The 24,781-nt window shown below is 44.6% G+C and overlaps 1 protein-coding gene across 6 annotated transcripts; it reads right to left on the reverse strand.

The window, feature by feature from the left end:
• Positions 1–1,070: 1,070 nt before the first annotated feature.
• TRAF5 (TNF receptor associated factor 5) lies at positions 1,071–23,140 on the reverse strand. Of its 6 annotated transcripts, none has more exons than XR_014183636.1 (13): positions 23,060–23,140; positions 11,508–11,653; positions 10,806–11,142; positions 9,614–9,671; positions 8,221–8,322; positions 7,492–7,656; positions 7,108–7,185; positions 6,654–6,728; positions 6,284–6,376; positions 4,874–5,014; positions 4,186–4,354; positions 2,554–3,693; positions 1,071–2,313 (listed from the first exon to the last, which is right to left on the reverse strand). XR_014183636.1 is itself a non-coding variant. In XM_082048556.1 (13 exons), exons 4-13 carry the CDS (start codon positions 10,808–10,810, stop codon positions 3,116–3,118), a joined length of 1,464 nt encoding a protein of 487 aa, XP_081904682.1. In that variant the 5' UTR covers positions 10,811–10,972; positions 11,071–11,142; positions 11,508–11,653; positions 23,060–23,140; the 3' UTR covers positions 1,071–3,115. The 6 variants fall into 6 exon arrangements, 5 of the variants coding, with proteins under 5 accessions (XP_081904682.1, XP_081904681.1, XP_081904680.1 ...); XM_082048556.1 differs by having other exon boundaries at positions 1,071–3,693; positions 10,806–10,972; positions 11,071–11,142; XM_082048555.1 differs by having other exon boundaries at positions 1,071–3,693; positions 10,806–11,025.
• Positions 23,141–24,781: the final 1,641 nt, after the last annotated feature.

Raw genomic sequence — 24,781 nt, forward strand, 5'->3', positions numbered from 1 at the left:
TAAACAAATATCCAGTATTCCACATCCTTCTAAATAGTCCGCTTAAATCCAGCCAAAAGGAATAGATGCCACACTCAATTCAGAAGGATGGCAAAATTATTTATTCTTACATTAGTTTACTTATACAGTGATGGCATTTGGCTAGAAAAATGCCTGTATTGTAGTAAGAGATATTCAAACAACTACAAACTGTCAATAAATACATTAAAAACATACTGTATGCAGATGTAGAAATACCCTAGGTTCTTTTGGTTACTTACCCAGTACAATATTATTGAACAGTCTTTTGGTGTTTTTCATGCAACATCAAAATTCTTCCTGACAATTCATGCTATACAACACTTTTTTCTTTATTAGGAATGGGATGAAATTAAAAATCCTGTTCACAAGTAGTAAAAATCACTGAAAATTTTAACACAAATCTCTCAGTTGTTGTAATAAAAAGAACCAATTTAAAGGTTGCCTTTAAAAAAATTCTTTTTCTCAACTAATTCTTTATAAAACAGGCAGTATTCCAAAAGGGATGTTTCCATCACCCAGGATGAATCATTTGTGCTTCAAAACTTTAAAAGGAATATTCGTGGCAAAAACCTAAACACAACTGGTAGGTAGAGGAGAGATTGCAGTACAGACTGGCTAAAACCGAACATGCTTTCGAAACCTGCCCAGGAACACACTAAACACTTATCCACATCACTATGCCATCACCTACTCTACAAATTAGAAATGGAGTTTTAATAATACTTAGCTCTTTTCATGCTCAAAATTCTCCACAAACACTTAAATAGCCCCAACACTTCTGCAAGTATTATTATCCCCATTTTATGCTTGGGGTGGTGGAGGCAGAGAGGGCTGGGAATTTGCCAGGATACAGACCGCACCCTTCCCATCTTGCCTCCCTGGACTGTCCGAGTTCTTTATCGCTTTCTGTATTTTACACTCAACATACTGGAGAGTCCCATGAAACACAAATGGTACGTTTCAGTCAGTCTTTAGTGGTTATTATGCAAGTTGTGCCACTTTGAAAGTTATGTGACAAATATTAAAGTAATGATCAACATGAAGTCCATGTCCGAGGCTCAGGATTGATGTCCTAGAATGCCACACCATTTTCAAACCACGCTTGCTCTCTCTGCAACAAAGTGTTAGGGACATGAGGCCTAATTCTCTCTTTTGTACAGCCAAAATGCTTCCTAAAGTCAGTCACAGCAGCACACAAAAATAAAATCAGTTCTTCACCATATGTCCCCGGGAACACAAAAAGCCCCTACAGTGGCCCAGTACATCCTGATATCATACAGCAAAAAGGATATCTAGACCAAACCAAAGATTTCAGATGTGCTGATGCACCATGAGGTACAGATAAATAAGGTGTTTTCCTCTCCACCCCCAAATTTGAAAATATCTGTGTATGAATTGTGTCCTGGAAACTGTGTGGGAAAGTAAATGTCTAACAATGAGATTACTGATACAAAATATGGCATTTTGCCTTCGTCTTAGTATCAACCCTCAAATCATATTATTTCACTTAATATCAACATCCCACACAGAAAGGGCATTTTTGAGTTTGCCACATTTGCCCTCTTGAATTTTCTACCTCATGCCTTGCAGTCTATGCCCCGTTTTGTTTTTTATCCTGCCTAATTTACTCTAAACCCAGCTTGGTTTCTTGCTGTCTCTTAACAAGCTCCAGGTTTACTCTGCCAGTGGACCTCAGGAGCGATGGATAATGTTGTGGTGTTTCACTACCTGATCCGTGAGAGATGAGAGACACAAAATTCTGTCACTTGTAATAACAAAATGACCAAGTGTGCAAAATTACATCCCTCTTACAGGCACCCAAAAGGCTTTTAAAAGGCACGTGTATTCTTTGTCACTTGTTCCTCAGTGCCTGATCTTGGTGGTTTTAGTGCCTCTGCAATAAACCCCATACAATGCACACATTCCCTTGCAGGATAGAAGGAACTTGGAATAAAAATTAAGATCTTCAGATGTACTTCATAGTCAGCAGTTGTTCCTCAGCAGCTGTCTCACCCTGTAACAAACACTAGAGCTGCACTACCTGTGAGAATTTGGTTCTTACAGCAATCTCACTCCCTAATCCATTTTCCCCCTTCTTTCCCAAACTTTCAAATTTCTAGCTGAGGGGAACAGTGCATGTTACGTGGGCTTTTTCCCAAGCAGATATCCAAAGCTCTTCCTGCCTTTTGTAGAGCTGGTAAGCCAGAAAACATCTCTTTTGTGCAGATGTGGGAGCAAAACTACAAGGGTTTTGTCCTCCTTCTTCCAACAGCGTAGCCAAGAGCTGGCAGACTGGCCAAGTACCCCACTTCTGGCTGTGTCCTGAGAGGTGAGAAGCACCTGCAGCTTCTTTTGACTTCAGATGGGGACTGTGAATGTTTACCAGCAGTGGAAATCAGTCCCAAGGCACTAGGCAGGAACAGAAAGGACATAACGAAGCTGTTGTGACCTGGGGGTACTCTATACAGCTGAAATACCATGCTAGAAAAGTAAGAAGCATTGGCATCTTCCTCTGGGCTGTCTGGAAAGAACAATTAAAATAAATTAAAAAAAAAAAAAAGCAGCAAGATCCCAGGACAAATTTTTTCCCTGCCTAACTGAAGCCATTCTCCCGCTTCAAAAACCCAGGAGATGGAAGGATCCAGATGCATTGATTCTAATGTGCTAATGTTGAAATATTTCCATTTCAGACAGGTGAAATGCACTTGCACACGTGGGCATGGCTTCAGTTCAGTGTGAGGGACGGGAGCCCACAGGCCTGCTTGGGCTCCAGGGGGCTTACTGAGGGAGTTTCATCTCCAAACACCAGCCTGGTGATGTGAACCAAGCATTCCCCCCAGCCTGGACCGAGCCAAGTCTGGGTCAAATGCATGTTCACATCAAACTGGACTTCTAGCTGCCTTAAAAATGCAGTCTTGAAAAAAGGTTAAAAAAGGAAAGGCTGATGCTTTGGCAATTCATTCTCTTATGCGGTCCAAAAGCCTCGAAATGGTATCAGTAGCTTGACTAGTGGCAATTCACTATTGCATGGCTGGTAGTCACCAAGAAAGCATTTCTGAAGGGTTAAAGCAGTCACATTGAGCGGGCACACTTTTCACAATTCCTCCAAATCGGTTAAATCCACAACCACTTTCAAAAACAGAGTGTCATCTCTAATGTAGGTGTTCTTTGTGTTTTCCAGGACTGTATGTGGCACGAAGCGTGGACATCCAGAGGCAATATTCATTTCTCCATCTGGCCTTTTGAAACTGCTGCTATTGGGGTCAGCTCTAAACACTTCCACGATGTGATTTTTTTTCCCACTTTGGTCCAAAAGCATAAGCGTAACTTTTTGCTTGAAAGGCCAGAGTAGCAGCGAGTCAAACTCCCCTCTCATCACTACGAAGTAGAGAGAGACGTGTGTTCCCTTTCCTGAGCCATCCCCGTTCAGGTAGGCTCTCGCACACAACCTGTACCCGCAGCGGCTGGTGTAAAAGGGCTGGCTGAATATGGAGAGGACACGGCCTTCCACCGCTTCTTTTTTCTTCATCTTGTAGTCTGTGATTTTCCAGATTAATTTCCCATTGTAGCACGTGCCTTCCAAAAGCTTAAATCGTTCTTCATTTTTATTGAGCTGTGCTTTGTGAATATTGATCTGGAGGTCGTGTTTGCTGGACTGACCTTCCAAAACAACTGGAGGGAAAAAAGAAGAGTTAAAATAAAACTGTTAAAATAAAACTGTCAGAGCGCCAGATACAAAGAGCAACCAGACTTGAGCTGACAATACTGAACTACTCAAGCCGGAGTACAGGCTGTTAACTAGTGTTACTAGACCTGTTAACTCTTTGTTATTGTAATTGCTGCTTGTAGTTTAGTAAGGAAAACTGGAAAATACAAACCAGATTTAATGTTCAACTACGGACAGTACCACGGCCTCCATCACAGTGCACCAGCTCTTTGACCCTGCAGTGCCACAGGAATTTGGGAGGTACTGTGGAGCAGGGGAAGGCTAGAGGACACAGCGCACACCACCACAGCTTGGTCTTAGAAAGCAAGAAAAAGAAAGCCCTTTCTGGCTAATAGGTGCAATTAACTGACTGTAGCACCAGAGCCTCTACGTAACCCACCAGTAAATCAGCAGAAGCCCCACACACATGTAGAAAAGAAACAAAAGGTCCAACACACCCAAGCGCTGGTCATATGTCTCCATCAGGGCAATCTTCTGTTTTACGTTTTCAATTGTGTCAAACAGGGGTCGCAAGTCTAATTTACTTTGCTGCTGGTTTGCCATCTGTATGAGCTGTTTCACCTGCGATTCCAGGCGTGCAGACTTATCCAGGTGGCTGGCCAGAGCCTTCCCAGTTCATGCCATTGGAAAAAGGTGGAAGCAGAGACAAGAGACATTCATATAATCAGCCATTTCATTTGAAATAAGATAAAGAAGCCTTTAGCATGTTAGCAACATCAACTACATGGTGCATTCAAAAGTAGTCTGCTGGCTTAGGGATGTGTCCAAATGCTCTTTTACAGTTAAATCGTCATTTAGTGACTGAGAAGCCACCCCTTACTCAGGTCCGTTCACACTGCATCACCTCATTCAACTGATTATTCAAATTTACACCAGCATATCTGCCACGGGGCTCTGGCCATGGGAATCTATACAGCGCTTTTTGCCCAGATCGGATATCCAAACTTCTTTATTGGTTAAAATGAAAAGACAATACTGTACTGTAAAAAAAACAAGAAGGGCTTGTGAAGTGTCTGGGAGATAGTATTTGTTATTGCCCTGCTATTAGTAACAACTATTAGAGGTTAAACACATTTAAGGATACAAAAAAGCCATTGACCAAAAAAGGTAAAATTAATGTCTCACCTGTGTGCTGACCATCAAGTTGCTATTTTTACCAAACAGTTGTGTAAACTGTCTGAATTCTTTCTCACACTTATTAATGGCCTCCGCTAGCTGCTGAATTTTAATCTCTTTACATTCCAGGCTCTTATACAGGTCAGATATCTACAGATGGGGGGAAAAAAAAAAAGTAAAAACACTATGGCACACCAAAATATACATAGATCAAATTAAAACATACGTGACTGTAGAATCATAGAACAGTTTGGGTTGGAAGGGACCTTCAAAGCTCATCTAGTCCAACCCTCTTGCAATGAGCAGGGACATCTTCAACTAGATCAGGTTGCTCAGAGCCCTGTCCAGCCTGGCCTGGAATGTCTCCAGGGATGGGGCATCTACCACCTCGCTGGGTAACCTGGGCCACTGCTTCACCACCCTCAGTGCAAAAAATGTCTTCCTCATGTCTAGCATGAATCTCCCCTCTTTTAGTTTAAAACCATCACCCCTTGTCCTGTCATAACACACCCTTGTAAAAAGTCTGTCCCCCACATAGAAGAAAGTGAAAAAGTTTACAGTGCAAAGCCTCTAACTTAGCTAGATACAGCACTGCTTAATTTACAGTTCCTGGGTAAGCACAGGCAAGAATGGAACATAAGGTAATAATATTCTTTAATAGATCTGTGTGGTGACAAGCGCACAGAAAGAGACCCATATCTCTTGTCCCCATCACAATGATCCATTCAGCTCTATAGGGGGATAACACATACTTACGTGTGCACATGTGCAAGTGTTTCTGTGTGTATGTGTACACTTTTTTTTTCCCCTCTACTGAGGTCTAATCAGTGAAACAGATGAGTCAATGAGGGATACTAACTCCAAAACCAAGTTGTAGCACTTCGGGGCATGTACATTTAGCATGAGCAAGCAGAAGAGCAAGTCACCCACCACTTCGGATGCATTCGCCTTGGTAGGACTGGGTAACATACCCTCAGTGTTACCTGCTGGGAGCTGCAGAAATGATCGTGAGTGGAAAAAGTGCTTGCAACTGGCTCTGTGCTGCCTCTACACAGGAGGTGACTTGGGCATCTAAAGGCTCCTTTTCTGAGCAATCTGACTGTCCACTGAAACTTTAAAATGGTCTATCTCCAAACCTCATATCCGCTGTAAGCAGAGACTGAAAGCGGATGATATGAGCCATAGCAACGAGCCTCCCACCGTGCTTGGTGGAGAATATACATGCCTGAGCACAGAGAGGTTTCCATCTAATTGACTGACTTCAGTAGAAGAGCTTATTCTGACTTTTGAGGTGTGCAAATATGATAAAAACAGTCTTTTGCAACGCAGCTGAGCTAAACCAGGGAACAAATGCAGAATGTCATGTCATCCTCCAACCAGCCAAGCACTGCCGAAGAGTGCTCATTAAATAGGACTTACCTGTTCTTCCAACCGGGAGTTCTTGTCTAAAATCTGCAGCATGTGTTCCCTCAGGGCGCCGTTTTCATGTTCAGCAAGTTTTCCTCTTTTAACCTTAGTGAGGCAGAGGGGGAAGTGAAAGAATAAAATAATAAGACATGCAGATTTCTGAAGCTGTTAGTAAAAAAATTATTGATGCAAGCATTTAAAATGTCTCCTCTGTGCTTTGAAAGTGAGGGAATGGAAGTGCTGATTCTCTAGCACAGCATCTTAGCCAACACTATAAATGGTTGCGAAAGAACAAAAAATGAGGGTTTTTTGATTAATTTTTCTGATTGGTTTGGGAGACAAATTCCAGTCCCAGTACAGACAAAGATCTAGAAAAAAGTACCTTCACAAGACAGCCATACTGCTTATACGGGCAGTCCACTTCTGCCTCAGGACACACAGCGTGGTGCTTGTCAATCTGCATGTATCAACAAAGACGCTTGTAATGAAATAAATATTAACTAAAGTGCCACACTGATAAAATCCCAGTGCCTGCATAAAGGGTGAATGAAGGACAATGTCATGACACCACAGATCACATTAATGGGAAAATGAGTATTAAGAGTCAACAAGCAAGCCAGATATTTTTCCATGCTGCCAAATGCCAATGGTTTGCAGTGACTGAATACCTCACTTGTAAGGTGAGATGTATATATCCCTTTAAGGACCAAACAAAGAAAATACTTAGAGAAATGAAGTTTTATTGGCATGGGCCAATGTACTCTGCAACATAACTTTCAGTTTTCATGAATGTGTGCGATCTGCTGAATCACAGTATATGAAAAAAATAATAGTACCTCCTTTTTCAGAATTATTTGTGAACAGTTCTGAAGACAAGGCACAGGATAATCAGGACAGTCATTTTTCTCATGATTCTGGGGAAAAAGAAGTAAAACAAGGCAGTGGTTTGCATTTTTGTAAAGCAGTGTTCCTAGAGGAAGCTATACAAAAAGTAACCCTAAACACGTACATGGAAGCCCCATATATACATCGTTGTTTGTAAGACAGCAACAGCAACTGGTATTGTTTAAAAGCACATATATTTTACTCTCTCCTTCAGCTCCTCAGTCAAATTTTGTTTCAGGAGTTGTTAAGCCCCATTGCAACACTGGAAACTTTTCACTCAGCAACATTAAGAGGAAATGTGCTGTGGGTTCCCCGGGAAAGATTTATAATCTTACCTTTATGTTATTTAACACCACAGATTTATTACAGTACTGACACATTTCTTCTCGAAATTTACAGTGCTGGCTCAAATGTTCTTTCAAGTCTTTCCGAGGAATTTGATCGATACATCCATCATTAGTGCATTGCACGCTTTCAAACAAACACTGCTGAAGATGCTCCTGAAACACACAACAGTAAATTAAACCCTGAAGTATTTCATCGCATCTCCAGCTGCCCAACAGACACACAGAAACATTGGGCAGTTTGGTAACAAGCTCCAAATACTTTTTCCTTCCACAAACTTTCTCCAACCTCAAAACTAAAGTGAACATGAAAATTTGGAGGGTCCTTTGTATGACTTCCACTTTTCATTCAATTGATAGACCAAAAAAAGGCCCAAATGGCCAGTATGTTTTGGCAAGTTTTCTTGAATCAAACATCACATGGGGCCTAAGCATACAGAACATATGTATAGATGCTATGGATATACTAAAGCTACATAAAGTAAATGGTTCTTATTAAACAAATAACCTAAGGCGAAGCTGGAACAAGTTTACAGCCATAATATTTTGAGCTTAACATTCATTACTTACAGTGGACAGCTAAGTCATAATCTATGTACTTAAACTACATTGCTACAATAACTCCAAAGTCTGAAGAAAATCACTGAAATTTAACTTAAAGTAAATACAGAAAGTTTGCATGAAAATTAAAGGCTTCAAAATTTGATCAAGCAAACTAACCTGATATCGCCCCAGAATTATTTTCGAATTGCAGTCAGGAATGTTTTTGCAGAACACTTGCAAGTTGAGAACTTCTCTTTTACAGCAGTTGTCTTTGAATACCTGTGAAGGAAGCAAACCAGCCTTCACATGCAGTCACATAGGATGTTAGAAAGAATACAAAAAAGCAAAACATCACCAAAAAAATCTTTTAAGCACACAAGTGTGGACTGCATAATTGTGAGTATGGTTCTTGATAATTCATATTGAAAATGCATGCTAAAAATACAAATTAAAACTTATATGAATTTTCTAATAACCATAGGTTTTTTTTTTACCCTATAGTTATTCCACAGACGCTGATCCATCCCTCAACCAGCCAGACTGGTAGCTCAGAAGCTACAAAACCACTGCCAGAGCCTGCCTGTATGGAGAAGAAAGCAGCTGGAGCTAATGGGCCCCAAAGGCCAAACCAGCTCTGTGCAGGCAGCTCCGGGTTGGAGCGCGCAGCACGCCCTTGGGATGGAGACGATGCTGAGACATCCCTTCTACAGACTCTGAGAAACAGCACCGACCCCAGCTGCGTACACAGAACCAAATTGAGCCCCCAGAGCAAACTTTCAGTCTTATTCAGAGATCTTCCTATACCAGCATGAAAAAGCTGCTCACTGTTGCACTACCGCCGTCAAAATTTGCACCAAGTAGAAGACAGCAGGTGAAAAACAAAAATCATGTGGAAAGTCTGATTACAATTTCCTCTCAGGAATAGGAGAGAGAGAAAGAGAGGAAAGAGACACTCGATTTCACTGGAAGACTCATTCTGGCAGGACTAAGTATGCAGCATACTTTCAAGCCTTGGCATATAAATAAAAACAAATGAATCCATTAAAATAAAACAAAACCAAAAAACCAGTAGCTTGCAAAATGAGAAGTATGAACTTGTCTTTTCCTCTAAAACATTACCAAAAAGTGAATTAAGTCTGCAGGGTTAATGACATGTAATGGAAATAGTTAAGGCAGGAAATTATAACCAAATGAAAACACAGACAATCAAATAAACAAGATCCTCACAGCAAGATAGGGCATTAAAAAGGCAAGTCAATAAACTCTCTGCTAAAAAAGACATTTGACAGCTAGGGAAGATTTAAAACTTCGTGAAACTCTTTGACACTGGAAATACAGAGGACTAAAATGAAATAAGTTCAGAACATGAGGTATTATTTAGAGCTTTAGCTATACATCCAGATTTCCTTTCTGGGAGAGCACCACTGAATATGCTGCTTCCCTTAGCGTCATTTTCGAGACAAAACCTGTGCTGCCCCTGAGGACTAACAGACTAAGAGCCACCTGGTTCTCAGCTCCTTGCCTTTTCCATGCAGATGTTGACTGCTGAAGCAAAACTACAGCCACTTACCTCGTGCATTTTTATTGTTTCTTTGTCAACAGGACAGGTAGGTACTGCATTCAACTCTCTAGATCAAAAGAAGAGTCATATTAACCCACAGAAAATTTGATTTATTTTATGAAAGTGGGCTATACTAGAATCTGACTCTGGAAGAAGTCAGTACTAGGTACCATAAAAACTAAAAAAGCTATTTGAAAACACTTTCAGTTGGCACCTACAAGCCAAATTCTGCCCACAGCTCTTAGAAGGCATTAAGCTGCAACAGTGAATATGTAACAAAAAGCAGAGTTTGTTCCTATGAGTGCTAAGATGATTTTTAATTAAGGGGACTTTGTCACTCTCTGGCCATCTGCTGTTTGCAAATGTCCTATCTGGAAAAACCCCATCGTGTGCACTAAACCAGCCTTTGCCTAGTGCAAGCAGCACTCTCCTTGCTACACTAGTAAAGGAAGATCTAACAGCTCCTGTCCTAAAAGGCTTCCTGAAGTCCTGTGATACAGAACAATAAAATATTTATTGAGGCAGTACAAAAGGGAGGCAATCCAGAGAGAGAAACATGAAACACCTAAAATTCATAAAAGGTAAATGGCTACATCCATCCCCATAATCAGGCTCCTCTGCAGCCAAATTCTGCCCTCGGGTACACCAAACAGTACATAATGCATTTCCAGACAGGTCTGCAGGGTAAATGCATTTGTACCTGCAGCTAAATCCCAAGCAGATGGATGCCAGCAGCCTTGTGATCTGACTGTAGTACCGGGTAATACTAACATCAGCTTTATAACTCCACTAAAAGAAATTATACAGAAGTAGGTGAAAACAGCTTAATCTAACCACCAGTGCCCATACTGTGAGACATCAATGCAACAAACTCATCTGAACAGCACAATGTTAGACAGACAGACCAAAACAGCATCTCACACAGTGGTGCTTAAGCTTACACCACCAATTTGTTTACGCTGACTTCCCTGCAGCTGCTGAACTATTCCTCACCAGCACCAGGTAAGGTCTTTAAAGACACCTTTAAAACACTGAGCTCACAGTCAATGAGTTCAACAAAGTTTCTCCGTGGACTCCTTCAGCATTTTATCAGATCGGTGCTGTTACTATGGCACTCGCTGCTGATTTATAGAGGGCTTTCGCTTCTTTTTGGGAAGGGGAGGCCAAGGAGCTTGTGGATGCAGAAGAAGTTTGCACTGACCTCATAGAAAGAATGCACTGCTGGCAAAATCGGTGCCCGCATCCCGTCTGGTGGGGGTTGCGAAGGACGAGGTGGCAGTAGGCACACTTGTACCGCTCTTCTAAGGTTTCGACAAACTTGTAGTCGGCGTCAGGCTCAAAGTCCAGAGAGACGGCGCTGGCAGAGTTCTGGCGCGTGAAGATGCCCGAGAGACCAGCGGGTTCGTCACAGGCCATGGGAGCTGCACTGGGAGCCAGACACAGGGGGAATCCCTTCAAACACTCACCGGCAGTCACGCACCTCGGCTGTTCTCATTTGCAGCAGGTGCGACAGATTTTGGAGGGAAATGCAGTGACAACTATAGAAGAACAACAAAACGCTCAGAGAACCACAGAACTATGGTTACACGACAAGCACCTGTGCACACTTCTTTGGGAAAGTGTTTCACAATCTGAAAATTATTCTCCAGAATAAAGACTTTTTTGTTTCCTTAAAATTTTCTCGCAGCAGCTCTCAGTCTCAAAAACATCACAAGAGTCACAGACATGCCTCAGGAAAGCAGAGGCCAAGTCTTGGCCCTAATGTCTGCCAGGAAAGTCTACACTTAACATGGAGCCCACCCACATGACTTTACAAGTTCATTGCACTGATTCAAGCAGGAGCCAGGTTTGTGGTTCACAGCAAGCAGCACACACACAAAAAAAGGCAGCAAGGGGATTTTACCTTCAGTTTAGGTGTTACAGGAGTCAAAGCCTCTTAACTTGCCATCCTTCTTTTTCCCGTTGATCACTCATTTATAGCAGTAAACTAATCCTATTTTTCAAAGTTTTACTTAATTATGTGCAAGTGCTTGGCTGTATTAATCCTGCCTGAAAGAAGCAGTGGGAAAAAAAAAAAAAGAAATAAAGAAAAGCAAGATTGCAATCAGAATCGTGACATGATTTTTTCTCTCAACCTCCCAAAGCTCATACACAGCACAGGAATCCAATGCTAATTTTCTAATAGGAAAAACCAGCAACATTTGTTTCAAGCTGTAAGTCACAAACCTTGAGATTTGCCACCGGTCCCTCAATCTTGCTGCAGTTTTTTTGCAAGTAGCTCAAGACCTAGAGCCACTCTGGTTTCCATTTCTTGCGGCTTTGCGTTCAGAAGACATTTTTTCCTTACAGGATGTGCACAAAAGCGCAACGCACCTGAGCTCTCAGATCGTTTTGTGGGGGAAGTGCTCAATTTTATAGCTGTGCTGTGGGACGCTATTTCTCCTCTGTGTGCATCACCCACCCTGTCTGTCACTCGAGTCACTCTTACTGGCATCAACGCCTCTCTGAGAGCTCTGACTCAGCTCCTGTAAGGTCACCAAGGGTACCTGCTGCTTTCATAGGGAAGCAGAGCCAAGCTGTCACCATTAATAAATTTACATCTGGCATGAAACAGAATGCCAAGTACTGATGTGCTGCCCTCTTTCCCTGCTGTGATGGGTTCCTTGCCCATGGAAGTAGCTCAAGCACTGCCACAACCCACTTTAGTCTTCAGAAAGCAACATCCACTTTCCTCTCTACTTTACTATCCCGTATTGGCTGAGGAAAACCTGCAGACGGGTAAAGTACCTGATCCAAAATCAAGCCAAAGCACTCAAACAACAAAGATGTATTTCACAGCAAACATTCACGTGCTCCTGTAACTCAGCACCCGTGTTTGTGGTTGCACACAGTATTTACTCGCTCAGCTTGTGGGAGCCTCCTGCCCTCCACCAGACTGAATGTCAGAGGCACTCCAGCACAACTGAACTGTCGGTAACCCACAGGAATACGAGACCTAATAATATTCCAGGCATAAAGACTCACTATTCCAACTGGAGTCTGAAAATTACCCTGTTCAGTCCCTCCAAATCTGATGGTATGGTTTAGCAAGCTAATGCTGCACTATGTAAAAACACATGAAGAAAAAATTCCATGTTTTACCCATTTTGCCTTTAAGGGTAGACCTTAACTCCAGAAGTACTTCCGGCTGGGGTAAACAAAGTTAAGATGTTTTAGGCAACAGAGTTATGAGATGCATTAAGAAGAAACACAGCTACCAGTCCAAAATCCCATCCAGAAACTCCTTCAGAGCTCTTGCTGCTGCTCGCTAAATCATCCACATTCATTCCCATCTCTTTCTGCAAGGAGGCCTCTGCTGTGGCACAACGCCTTCCAGCTCTCTTGCTGAAAAGAGAGACTTTATCTCCCTTAGCACTTTCACAACCCACCCAACTGAGATCCCATCCCTAAAAATGGAGACGTGGCATCTCCACAAAAGTGTCTCCTCCACCTCAGCCTCGCTCAGGAGCGTGTTGCACAGCTGAGGGCACCCCAGGGCACAGGGAAGAGCACTTCAGTGAAAGGCCAACCTGCATCTCAGAGGGCAGAATGGAAACCTCTGGGTGCCCAGAAGACTGGAGACATTTGCCACCACTGCCCACCTTGCTGTGGGGTCTGCTGTGGGGTTTGCAGCTGTTTTGCTGGAGGAAAGGGGCCACCCCAGTAAAGGGCCTGCGGATGGCAAACCTTGACCCAGGCTGGAGAGACGCCCATGTCAATCAGCTGGGGAGACAGGTTCAGAGGAGCCAGACCCACTGCCAGCCAGCGCTTGGCGGGATGCGATCCAAAGCATCGCAGGCAGCGGGTAACTCCTGTCCCAGCACCCACCGGTGACTCAGGATGGATTGCAGAAGCTCTTCTATTTCCGGCTCCCAGTGCCTGCACCCGTGCTTTCCGAACTGAAACCAAAGGGAAACCGTCAGGGGAAAAAGAGCTTTTTCTGTGACAGCGAGAGCATACCAATGGTTAACTGAATCAATTTCCTGCTGACGCCAATGCCTGGCCTGCACAGGAGAGGAGCTCCGCTTTCACTTCTGCCTGTCTGCAGCTAATAGCAAGGGGAAGGCATCCCTTCTGCGTGTACACTGCGATTTTTCAGCACGTGTGTGAACTGTAGTGCTGTTCTAAAGCATTAGAGAGCGGCGGGCCCAGGCTGCGTAATGATGCTTGTGGCAGATGCACAACACATGCGGCAAAGGGATTTTCATTGCAACTTCACTGCAACAGCACCAAAAAAACCTCAAACCCAACCAACCAACCAAAAACAAAAAACAAAAGCAAACAATCTATAAAAACTGAAAATCTACATGTCAAAAAATGGATTTCCACAGACTGAAATAAACTGAAGGAAGTCTGACCACACATAGAAAAGCAGTTTGAATCACTCAAGGCTAAGTCCAAGCCTTATAAACAGCTACCAAAGAGTGGGAGCTCCACGGCAGTGCAGTACAAAGAGCTCCCAGCTACACCTTCTGACCATTTCAGTGTCCCAGCCCTGTTTGCACTAACAGCAGCACATGCAAAATGCTTCTGGAACAAGCCTTCATATAATGGTGTTGTATGCAGATGCTTTAACCTCACTGGAAATCATCGAAAAGGGAGAATTTTCATAACAAAAATAAACTTTCTTACATGTGGGCTACCCTGTTTTAACTACCACCACACCAAACTGAGCCCAAATGTTTTCCATTAAAATGTTCCACACTTAGTACATCTTACTGCTCAGAAACTGGGTAAGAGATGAACAGAACATGACAAGAAGGAGAAAAATCAGCATGGACATGACTTACAATAACATAAAATTAAATTAACGTTTTTAAAGCCATGTTCAAACAGTTCCCCTCCAGCAGTGCCACTGCCTGTCTACGCCACCAGCAGTCAGAATGGAGAGAAGCGGTGTGCAACACTGATAACACATGGAACTACTGTAGACAGGTTAATTTTTTTTTAGCCATGAAAAAATACTTACTGCATACAGAGAAAATCATCCCTATAATGTGGTTGTTCTTTTTGAAGAGAATGTGTTTTTCCTGTTTTCTCTCAGGCAAAGCCAAGCACCCCCAAAAGGTCAGCAGGAATCCCTCCAGGACTGGGGTATTGCTCAAGAAAAAGCACTGTGATCGCTTCCTTACTCATCATGCTTCCACGAAATACATATAACAGGGCATAGAAAAAAAGTTATACACCTAAATTCCTATACACCAAGCTCTAGTTCAGCTCTATAGCTTTGCCCTAAAGCACTTGGTAGGGACAAGTCTTAGAAGATGCCCTGTCCCTCCTTCTGAAAATTATCTATGTTTTACGGTACATCAGAACTGGAAACCTGTCTTAGTCACAGTGAGGAAAGTTTTGTCAAATTTGGAAGTCTAAGATCAGTTCACTTCATTGGGAGGTGACAGGCAGAAACATGACGGAGGGGACCACATCTTGCATTAACATGACCCTCTCCAAGTTACCTTCTATACTAGGTAGATTAGCCACCTACAGTATTTTTGAATTAAAATAACAAAGTTGTATGATTTACTACTAATATACTGCCCCAGCTCTTAACATATGGAGAGGAATAGGTAACAGAGTCTGCTGAAGAATTACTAAAATGATCTATACACTTTGAAATACATATTTAAGATATAGCAGATTATATGGAGCCATGTGAAAACAGCAGATGATGACATCTGACATCACTGAAGGATCATCCTTCTCCCTTCCAACCCAGGAGGAGTTACAACATTTTGACTGCTGGCAACAAAACGCACTTGCAGAGTCCCCGTGGGGGAGAAGGGCCACAGCTGCATCATTTGTGGCCCCAGCCCAAAGGTTGTGGAGGGAAAGGATCCCCTATTGTGCCAGCACAGACCCACCACTGATCCTCAGGGCTTGCTCCTACTTCACCCGGCAGCAATTCAGCCTCCAGAGCTGTTCTGCTGTTGTCCTGATCGCTTAAAAAACGCAGTGCAGGGTCCAGCTGGTACCCAGGAGAGAATATTTCTAACAGCAATAATTTCCTATTGGATATGAGCCTGAGGCCCCACAGGGGATGTTGCTGGAGAAGGCAGCAGAACAAATCTGTATTCTTTCCTATATAGACAATATTCTCCAACTCCGATCCCACTATTACCTTATTCTCAAAGCACAGTAAAACTGTACTAAGCAAGCATCAATTTGCTAATCTCCATAGGCAAATTTTCACTAAGCAGACTAAGACAGTAGGGTTTCCTTTGCATAGAGTTACAGTCAAGCATTACAATAAATTCCCATAAGAATTAATAGTTTTTAAAGGCATAGATTACAACATAGATAGCATTAAAAAAAAATACACTCTTACAACTAACAAAGTGTGTCTGGTGCTGAAGTAGCTTTGATTTTATGGACAACTTATTTGCTACATCTGCTTTTTTTCCCCTGGATCTCTTAATCATTAATTAATTAATTTTGTATCAGCAAGAAATCTCTCTACATCTAATCAAGACAGTATTATTACAGTAATACAGAAATTTTTTGTCTTATAATAGTCTCATTCACAGCTGGAAAATGATTTTGTTCCCGTCACTTCTGTACCAATACCTGACTGCGTTCCTGCCTTCCCAAGCACCAACAGAAATTTTGGTAAGAAGGCACCGCCACTCACCCCTATGACACTCCAGCACTGCTTTGCCAGTTCAAGTGATGAACTCAGTTCCTGAGGTGTTCCAGGGTGTGCAGCCTTCCCCCAGCGCACCCCATGCCACTCACAGCCCCGAGTGCCACGGCTCACACCTGAAGAGCCCTTCAGAGATGAGAAACAATGCTGGCAACATTAGGCTCCCACCAGCATTACCAAGGCATGTTTTCGTAAAGCGGTACCTGAACACTGTAGCTGGTCCTCAATGGGGAGAAAATGAGAGAGAGAGCGAGAGAGAGAGTGTGCCAGCGTAAGCTTTGTGGTTAAAACAACAGTACGAGCATTTTAAAGCAGCAAGGGAGTGGAAATCCCCCAGCGTAGCTTTGAAAAGATCATGTATAAAAACGTTTTTAAAGTGTTAGGACAGAAGGCAAGCCATTGAAAAGTATTTTCCCTTACTGCGTTTATATAGGGACTGCAGATTTTACCAGTTGGAGCAATGTAAGTTTACCAGGAACTTTTCCCACAGTTTTTGTCCAAGATACAGAGGAGTTTTCACCTTTCACAAAAGTGATGAGTGATGTGACCAAAGAAAAAAAAAATACATGGGCAGCAGGAAACACATAAGGTCCTAAGGAAATCTGGGTCCAACCTTGCAGCTCCCTCCATGGTCACCCTGGCAAGCCCGGGAGGACCCGCTGGTTGCAGGAAGCGCAGGGACGGCTCAGGGAGGAAACAGCACCAGCTCGGTCACAGAGCGACTACACCAACCCACGCCACAGGCTGCACGGGCACTTTGCATTTAAAACAGAAGTCTCCAACTGAGATAAAATCCATTTTAAGAAAATGAATGTTTATATTTGGTTTTGTAATAATTTAAGTGGCCATAAAGTCTAATGAGTTTGTAGCCCGAGCCTAATTGCGCACACAGGATCCCTGGCAGCCTTCCCCTCTGCTGACTCTGTGTCAGCCTCCTTCCCTGGACCAAAACCTGCTGCCCTCGTGGCAGCACCACGGGCTCCGTCTCTAACCCCACTCTTCCCTTATTTTCCTCTGCCCCCTCCCATGGCTTTCTAGTCTCTTTTTTTCCCCTCCCCTAAAGTGAGGTATGTTATTTTCTATACAAGAAAAGATTTTAATTCTCCTGTAATTTAAAATCCTAGTTTTCCAAGGAAAGCTTCTGTCTTGTAGTAAATCTACCACATGCCCTCTTTAGCCTTTTCTCTTTAACCAAGCTTGCTCCCAGGGCATTTCTAACCTATTTCAATTTCCATCTTCCCTCCCAGGAGGCATCTCAACCCACTGCATGTTTTCCTGAACCTTCCCTGAAGCTCTGGGACAGACAAGTTATTGCTGAAGTCAGTAGCAAAGGGAAAGGCATCGATTTGAAAGTATGCTGCTTCTTTCTGGGATCAATTTAATTGATCCAATCCATATTTCTAGATGCAGTCTCAGCTCATTTCTACAGTCAAGTTTTTTAAACCACCCTGGTCAAGCTGTTGACTATTCACAACCTCTGCACAGGCTGACACCAGAAGAGCAAAACAGCTCATACGTGGGCTTTTCCTTGAAGCCGGCAGCTCTGAAGGAAGGATGGAGCTGGATGGTTTCATCGAGAGGAGGCAGCACTGCAGAAAGCATCATGCTCTGCAAGCACAGCTCCAGGAAGCACCATCTGCTTCTGGGAAGCTTTGGGGAAAACCCCAAATGGAGAAGTTGAGTAGGAGCAGGATCTTAATTTTAAACAATTTCACTCTGCAGATGAGTAGAGAGCAATAGGTCGGTGTTATTGTTCACGGGCAGCCCTCCAGCACCAACTGCAGAGCTGAAACCCTGATCAAGTTCCAAGCAGGCTCAAGGGGATGAAGGTGAGTGAAAACACAGACAGCAACAGCATTTAGGAAAGAAAATGAAGGAAAAGAAAGAGAGACACAAGAACAAAACAAGGAAACAGAAGTTACTGAAAATAGGCAACACTAAAGGATGGAGAGCAAGACAACTAATGATTTTTTTTTTCTTTTAGTGTATTGGAGCCAAAGTGAGGTGCTCACTTTCCCTAGCAAATAATAGGCCGTTACACCTTTTGCAGAACTAGGTCTTTGGGGCCTTAAAGTTTACATCTCCTTCCCTGCCCCAAGGGGATACACTATCCAGGACTTAGTTGCTTTGACCATTTAGTCAGTTTGGCCGTGAACACCTACTAAAGGCATAAGTGAGTCTCGGTTTTAATTTTCAATGCCTCTGACGCTTTGACTTAGTGGATAACTTAATCAGCATGTATACAGAAACCTATGGATCAACTCAATGGTTATTCATCTGAATCACTAGCATGAATTCAAACTTTGCCAAGGCTGGCCACCCCCTTCTTCTGACATGTTCCCTTGTTCCAGGAGTAAACGATTCCCTGCACAGCAGCCTCAGGAATTCATGAGTTCTGTGGATTTTGCTTTAACGCACACGTGTTTAATGACATACGGACACACATTTTCCTAGTCACAGTCCTCACTGAAAAGGCAACCGCTAATGTCAAAACCCAAATGTTATCAGGGACGACTTGAACTTGCTGTTGGGAAAGCAGTGACAGAAAAGATTGTCACCATTTACTTTTCTTAAAAAAAACCACAAGGGAAAGGATGTGTTCTTAAGAAGGCTTTCCCATGAAATCAAACCGGACAGGCTGCAGATTTACAGAGGTACGAACTGCACAGTGAGCCCTGCCGCTGCCACGGGCTGGATGAGCCCAGTGCAGGGACCTGCTGTGAGGGGCGAAAGGCAGAACTGTCCCATTTGGCACCTTACACAGATGCTGTGTAAGAAGGATGCTAAGCACACCATGGGCAGCATCCAGCCCCGCTCTCGCCGTTGGCACCAGTTTTAGCTTTAGTGCTCCCACCAGTGAGCAGCATCGCTGGTTTTAGTGACCTCAAGGTGCATCTCAGACATCACCAAGGTCCAAGTCCATAATTCCTCAGTAAAAAAACTGCCATGACACAAGGCTTAATGTTGATGACAGTGAGACAGACAAATGGACAAAGTGTTGGTTTTTTTTTTACTAGAGAATGCCCTGCAGCCTTCCATAATATCTTTCTTTGAACGTGTCACCTGGCAAGTGTTTGTACCTGCTGTCTCTAAGGCAATATTTATAAATGAAACCCTTGATTTTGTTTCTTTCATAGTTAGTAAGGGCCACATTCCAGTTTCAACCATATGGATATAGCAGACGAGACTGAAAATCATGTGACTTCACACAGGTCTGATCATTGCATGTCTCACAATGACTAGTTTGGGAAAAACTGCTTTGCAGATTGTTCTTCTCCTTGAGGTTTGGTTAGTCACTGGGTGCCTTTGTGTAGCAATAATAATAATTTCTACATTTCAATATTCTCTTCTGCAAAATTAGCACACAGCAACATACTTACCTTTAGAGAATCCCTGTATGTAAATGTCAGTATATTACATACAAAAACTTGCTTTATCAGTTCCTCCCCTCAGAGACAAACATGCTTAACTACAGAGCACTCTGGGCAGTCCCACATTAAAACCACGGTGGTTTAGGGTGCAGGCAGTTTCTCACACACTTGGTTATTTGCTGCAAGATTGAGCTGGGGAGTCTATGGAAATTTTTGCAACATTTTTATTAACAATACGCATGACTCAATTTTCTTCACCTTCCTGAGCCCAGCCACAACCTGGGCTGTGGGAAGAGCCTGGAACAACCGCACGTCACAGCCCAAACCCATACAGTCAAGGGACTGACGACTAACAGTGTGAATATTAACTCTTCACACACATTCACCAAGAAACTTGTACAGAAAAGGACCAGAAAGCAAAAGAAGAGGTTCTGAAATCCTCACTGCACCTCAGGGTGTGCTGGCCTTGAGGTGCCCCAGCCACCTGTCCAGGTCCTGCGGCAGCACCCTCGGGTCGGCACGCTGCTCCGGGCAGGCTGCTGAGCACTGCTGAGGACAATGTGTCTGCGAGACGGAAGAAACTGCCCGTATCACTGCAGCCACCACCAACCCTCTCAAGAAGATCAGGAGCCCAAAAAAAGTTACAACTCACACAGGCTCCCTGGAGGGTCAGAGAGAGGAAGACCTCTCTATAGTCAGCTATTTGTTGATAATAAATCTTGTCTATTTATGTGAAATCAAAGGGTCAGACAAATAACTGCAGAAGATAGAGGGCTACAGGTTAGCTTAAAGATGGGACACAAATAAAGACTGGGAAAGCAAGCATCTTACAAGTCTAGAGCTGCCCACCAAAGGGAATTGGCAAAGTGACCCAAGCAATGCATGGCACAAGAACAATGAGCTGCTGACCTGGCCTGCAGCACTGACAGCTGCAGAAAAACTATACTCCTGCCATAGGGACACTGATTAGGGAACCTGTGGAGTGCCCTAAAGAGCTGTCTGGTTTTTGCTCATTGCACTCATTTGAAATTCCTTTTGCCAAAGTCTCCAACAGCAGTTTTCTAGCTTTAAAGTCTTGTCCCCCACAGATGTCACTCCTCATCCTCTCTAAATTCTGCAATTACTCCCATTCAGTCTGCAGTTTCTGTGAGTACCACAAGCTTTTCTTTCTTCCTTCCTGACGATATTCTGGATCTTATCTTTCAGCAGGTTATACCTCTTCAGATAAGCTTCCTGCCAGATACTCACAGATGGGCCCTCTTGCTGCAGACCATCTTCCTGCATCAGCTGAACTCTGGGCCCCTGCGCCAGTATGCGGACTGTGGATGACCACCAGCTCACAGGTAGCTTGCTGCCCCCAGCCTTCCCCAGGAGGCCTTCTTCTGCACAGCCCCTCGGTGTCCAAACCTGACACAGCCAGCCCGTATTCCACTTAGATCTATAACCTTCATGTCTTTCTCTCGGGACTGAAGCATTAATTCTCTCGTATCTCTATATGATATATATTTCTTGAGATGTCTTGACATGTATTTCTTGTCCACTTACACAAATAAAACTCTTGTCCATCATCATCATTGTCTGGTTTTCCAAACAGTCATTTCCCTTGAAATGCAATCTTTTACTTCTTTATCCACCCTGGGTGCTGCCGCAAGGAACATTTATCTAAGCCATAGCTATAACCACATCACCTCTCTGCCCATCCCTCCATTTCCCCACTGCACCAAAACCTCTTGACTTTCAAAACCTTTTTCTAGTCTCCCTCCACTTGCCCCTGCATCACCTCCAATGATTTAAAAGGGCTGGTTTCATTTTTGGCCAAATGATGACACCAGGCTCCACTGCCTCCTTGTTATGTATTTGACCAAGCATGTGCTGGGAGGGCAGATTAGCAGGCTCTTCTGCTTCAAATCTCTTCTATAAAATCTCCTTTGCCAAGCAGATGGGAACAACTGGCTTCTGACTATCACACTGGTCTGGAGGGTCCTGCTGTCTCCTATTGCTCTCATACACAGGCACATCTCTCCCCCCCAACTTGAATTATAAACCCCCTTCAGCCAAGGGCTGTGGTTTTGCCTTCTGCTCACACAGCTCCTGGCACACCAGGGTCCTCACCCACAGCAAACTTTTCTCCATGTGATAAAAATAAGATGATCAAGGCTAACAGCAAAGGAAGTTACTCTGGGTGATTTAAGGTTGAGTGTAACACACAGCTACCAAGGCTTGCACTAAGATCCAGGGCAACAATGCAATGCAGTCCTCAAACGAAACCAGATGAAGTGCAACACTAGCCAGGCTGGTACTCCTGCAAGAGAGCATCCCAGGGTGCCTCAATTTTACATTCATCGTTAAACCTGCATGCTCTGTGTATAATCAGCTGGGGTGGTTTAAAAATATGACCGTGTTACTGCTGCCAGTCTGGAAACACGCCTAACCTGAATACACCCAGCTATTTTTAGCACATGGTTGCACTCCTTTCAGCCATTACATATTTATAAAACAGAAGCTATGAGGAAAGTTGTTCTTGGCTGGCAGCGGGAAGGCACAGCCAAGCTAATAGGCAAAACAATTCATGAAGTGCAACAATAGGAACTCTCCATTTTTCCTTCTAAATCTTAAGAGTGTTGAAAGTATTTGGTCAAAGCCTCCTGTCTCAGTGTGCTCCCCGAGCACTGTTAATCAGGGCAAGCTGGAGGACTGGCTGGGTCTCCCTGATCACACACACAGAAGGGAAATTCCCTCCCCTCAGCACAATCCAATTGACACCAGCGGGGATTCTTGTTACAGTTCCCTGCAATTTAAAAAAAGACCAGAGTCGCGGCAAAGGTATTCACCTGAGCAGCCCCTGCTTCATTGTTTCCTTTCTCAGCCTCCACAAATTTCACCCCTGCCAATCTCGGGGGCATCCCCCGGGCCTACGGTCCCCTCAGCATCGCTGGGGGCGGCGGCCGTGGTGCATCAGTTCGTGACAGGAGAGCGGGGCCCGGGCTGCCGCCCGCACCCCTGCAGGGGCTGGGCTCAGCTCTGTAGACCGGAGGAACCCTCCAGCATCATGAGGGGCTCTTCCACACCAAGGGAAAACTCCTGGGGTCAACAAGTTCAGGTTTTCCACACGAGCCTCCTTTTTAAGCGAAAAGCGCCGCAAAAAAAAAAAAACCAAAAGCGCCGCGCAGACTTCCCCTCGGAAGCGAGAGGGCAGGAAGCCTCCAGAGAGGGTGTCACCCACCGCCTGGGGCCTCCCGCCACCCGCCCGCCACCACCGCGACCCGGGGCCGCGCCCGGACGGCACCGCCCGCGGGCCCCGCGCAGCTCAGCCCCGCTCCCCGACACGCCCTCGGCCGCGGCTGCACCTGCCCGCCCCGGCGTGACCCCCGCACCCGCGGCACCGCCCGCCTCCCCCCGCCGCACCTGCGCTCGCTGCCCTTCGGGCGGGGGCCGTGGCGGGGCCCGGTGGCCGCCGCCGCCGCCGGCGGGGCGCGGGAGGTGCGGGGCCGGCCCTGGCTGCGCGGGGCGCGGCTCCGTGCGCGGCGGCGGGGCGGGGGGCGCGGCGAGGAAGCGCTAGTGCCGCCGCCCCTGGCAGCTGCTGCCGCCCCCGCCAGCGGGAGCCACTTTCGGTTTCATGGCAACCCCCGAGCGGGGAGACCCCAGCGGCGCGGCCGCGCCTGCAGGGCCGGGGAACGGCAGCAGGCCGCTCCGGACGGCGTCGGGGATCCCGGGCTGGAAAGGGAGCGGGGGTGTTTCCCCTCCTGCGTCCTTGGAAACGGCGCTTAGGCGTTAATCCACGCCTTTAGCTCCCAGCCCCCACGGTTTAGGAGGGCTTCCCGGCAGCCCCTCTTCGCCGCCTGCTCGGAGCTCATCACAGGGCTCTGCAGCCACCCAAACGCCCTGGAGGGCTTGATTAAGCCAGGTCTGAAGTCCCCCGTGGGCTGCTAAGTGAAGTTTTTCAGGACGGGCTCCTGAGAGCCCATGGCGATGAGCGGCTATGTCGGTAAGGACCAGCAGACTTCATCCACCCCGCCTTTGGGCGATACACCCTCCTCGCATCTCCCTGCCTTCCTGGAATACGGTTACTCTTTTTTATTATTTGTATCTACGGTACCGAAACAGCAAACCAAACCCCATGCTAAATATGCAAAGAACACAGACATTAGCTGTTACCACATGCCAGTAGTATTTGCTAAGTATGCAAGACATGCCAAAGGATTTTTTACAGACAACACAGCCATCCTCCAGCCAGCAGTACTGATGCAGCTGTTTCACTGCTCACTCCCCACTACCTACTGCTGCACTTCGTTCTGTCTTTCACATTAAATCACTTCTAGGAAAACCAGTCTCTAAGGAAAATACCCTGCTAGCACACAGAGAAAAGCACTAAGATTGCGAGAAAGAAACAATCAGAAAAAAGAAACAATTGGGCTGTGGTATCTGGATTGTCTGAAGATGAGCTCTAAAAACAATAGTAATAGAATGGTTTCAGATTCTTCTTTTGCTCAACTGACACAGACTTGCCCCTCCTAAGGGTGTCAGTCTGTATTGAATTCATTATGGGAGTCCAGCAAAGGTGTAGAAGCTACAAGAGACATTTTAAAACATTCCTTCTTGAAAAAAAGTTGTTTTTTTCTTAGCTTTCAGGAATATCCTGATTAGTCTGGGTACCACTTGTCTGAGAAATTCACAGGACCATCCGTCAGAACAACAGGCACTACATTTCTGTAAGTAAATATTTATAAATATAAATAGTTTATTTGGAGATGGGATTGAGTTCCCAAGATGGGCATTTTCTGCACTCATGATCCTCCTTCTATTGCAGAACTTTACAATCCCCCGGAATGGAGCTTTTGTGGTGACGAGGATTTGTCAAATGGATCATGAAATATCAGGGCTCAGGCCTTACTTCAAAAAAAAATCACAACTCTTAAGATTCAGTGGGCATAACAGGAGACCTGGTTTGCATTCAGAGCCATATCCCTGAAGCAGCAGCAGCAATCACAACTCCTGAATGTGCGCTTCCTTTTGTGCCAGTTCAAGGGAAAACTTCTACATCAGTAACACCAATGAAGATTTATTTTACTGAAGTTCTACTTTACTATAAATTTTAAGGATGTCTGTTATAAAAAAACAGGCCAGTTG

The sequence above is a fragment of the Streptopelia decaocto genome (assembly GCF_964273445.1).
Source record: "Streptopelia decaocto genome assembly, chromosome: 3".
NCBI classification, from domain to species: domain Eukaryota; kingdom Metazoa; phylum Chordata; class Aves; order Columbiformes; family Columbidae; genus Streptopelia; species Streptopelia decaocto.

Excerpts from the sequence above, each read along its gene's own strand:
- TRAF5 (XM_082048555.1), bottom strand. The coding sequence starts at position 11,020 with ATGGCCTGTGACGAACCCGCTGGTCTCTCGGGCATCTTCACGCGCCAG. Across the intron at positions 6,377-6,653 it reads AGTATGGCTGTCTTGTGAAG|GTTAAAAGAGGAAAACTTGC; the intron begins GTACTTTTTTCT and ends TGCCTCACTAAG. Across the intron at positions 3,694-4,185 it reads GACATATGACCAGCGCTTGG|TTGTTTTGGAAGGTCAGTCC; the intron begins GTGTGTTGGACC and ends TTTTCCCTCCAG.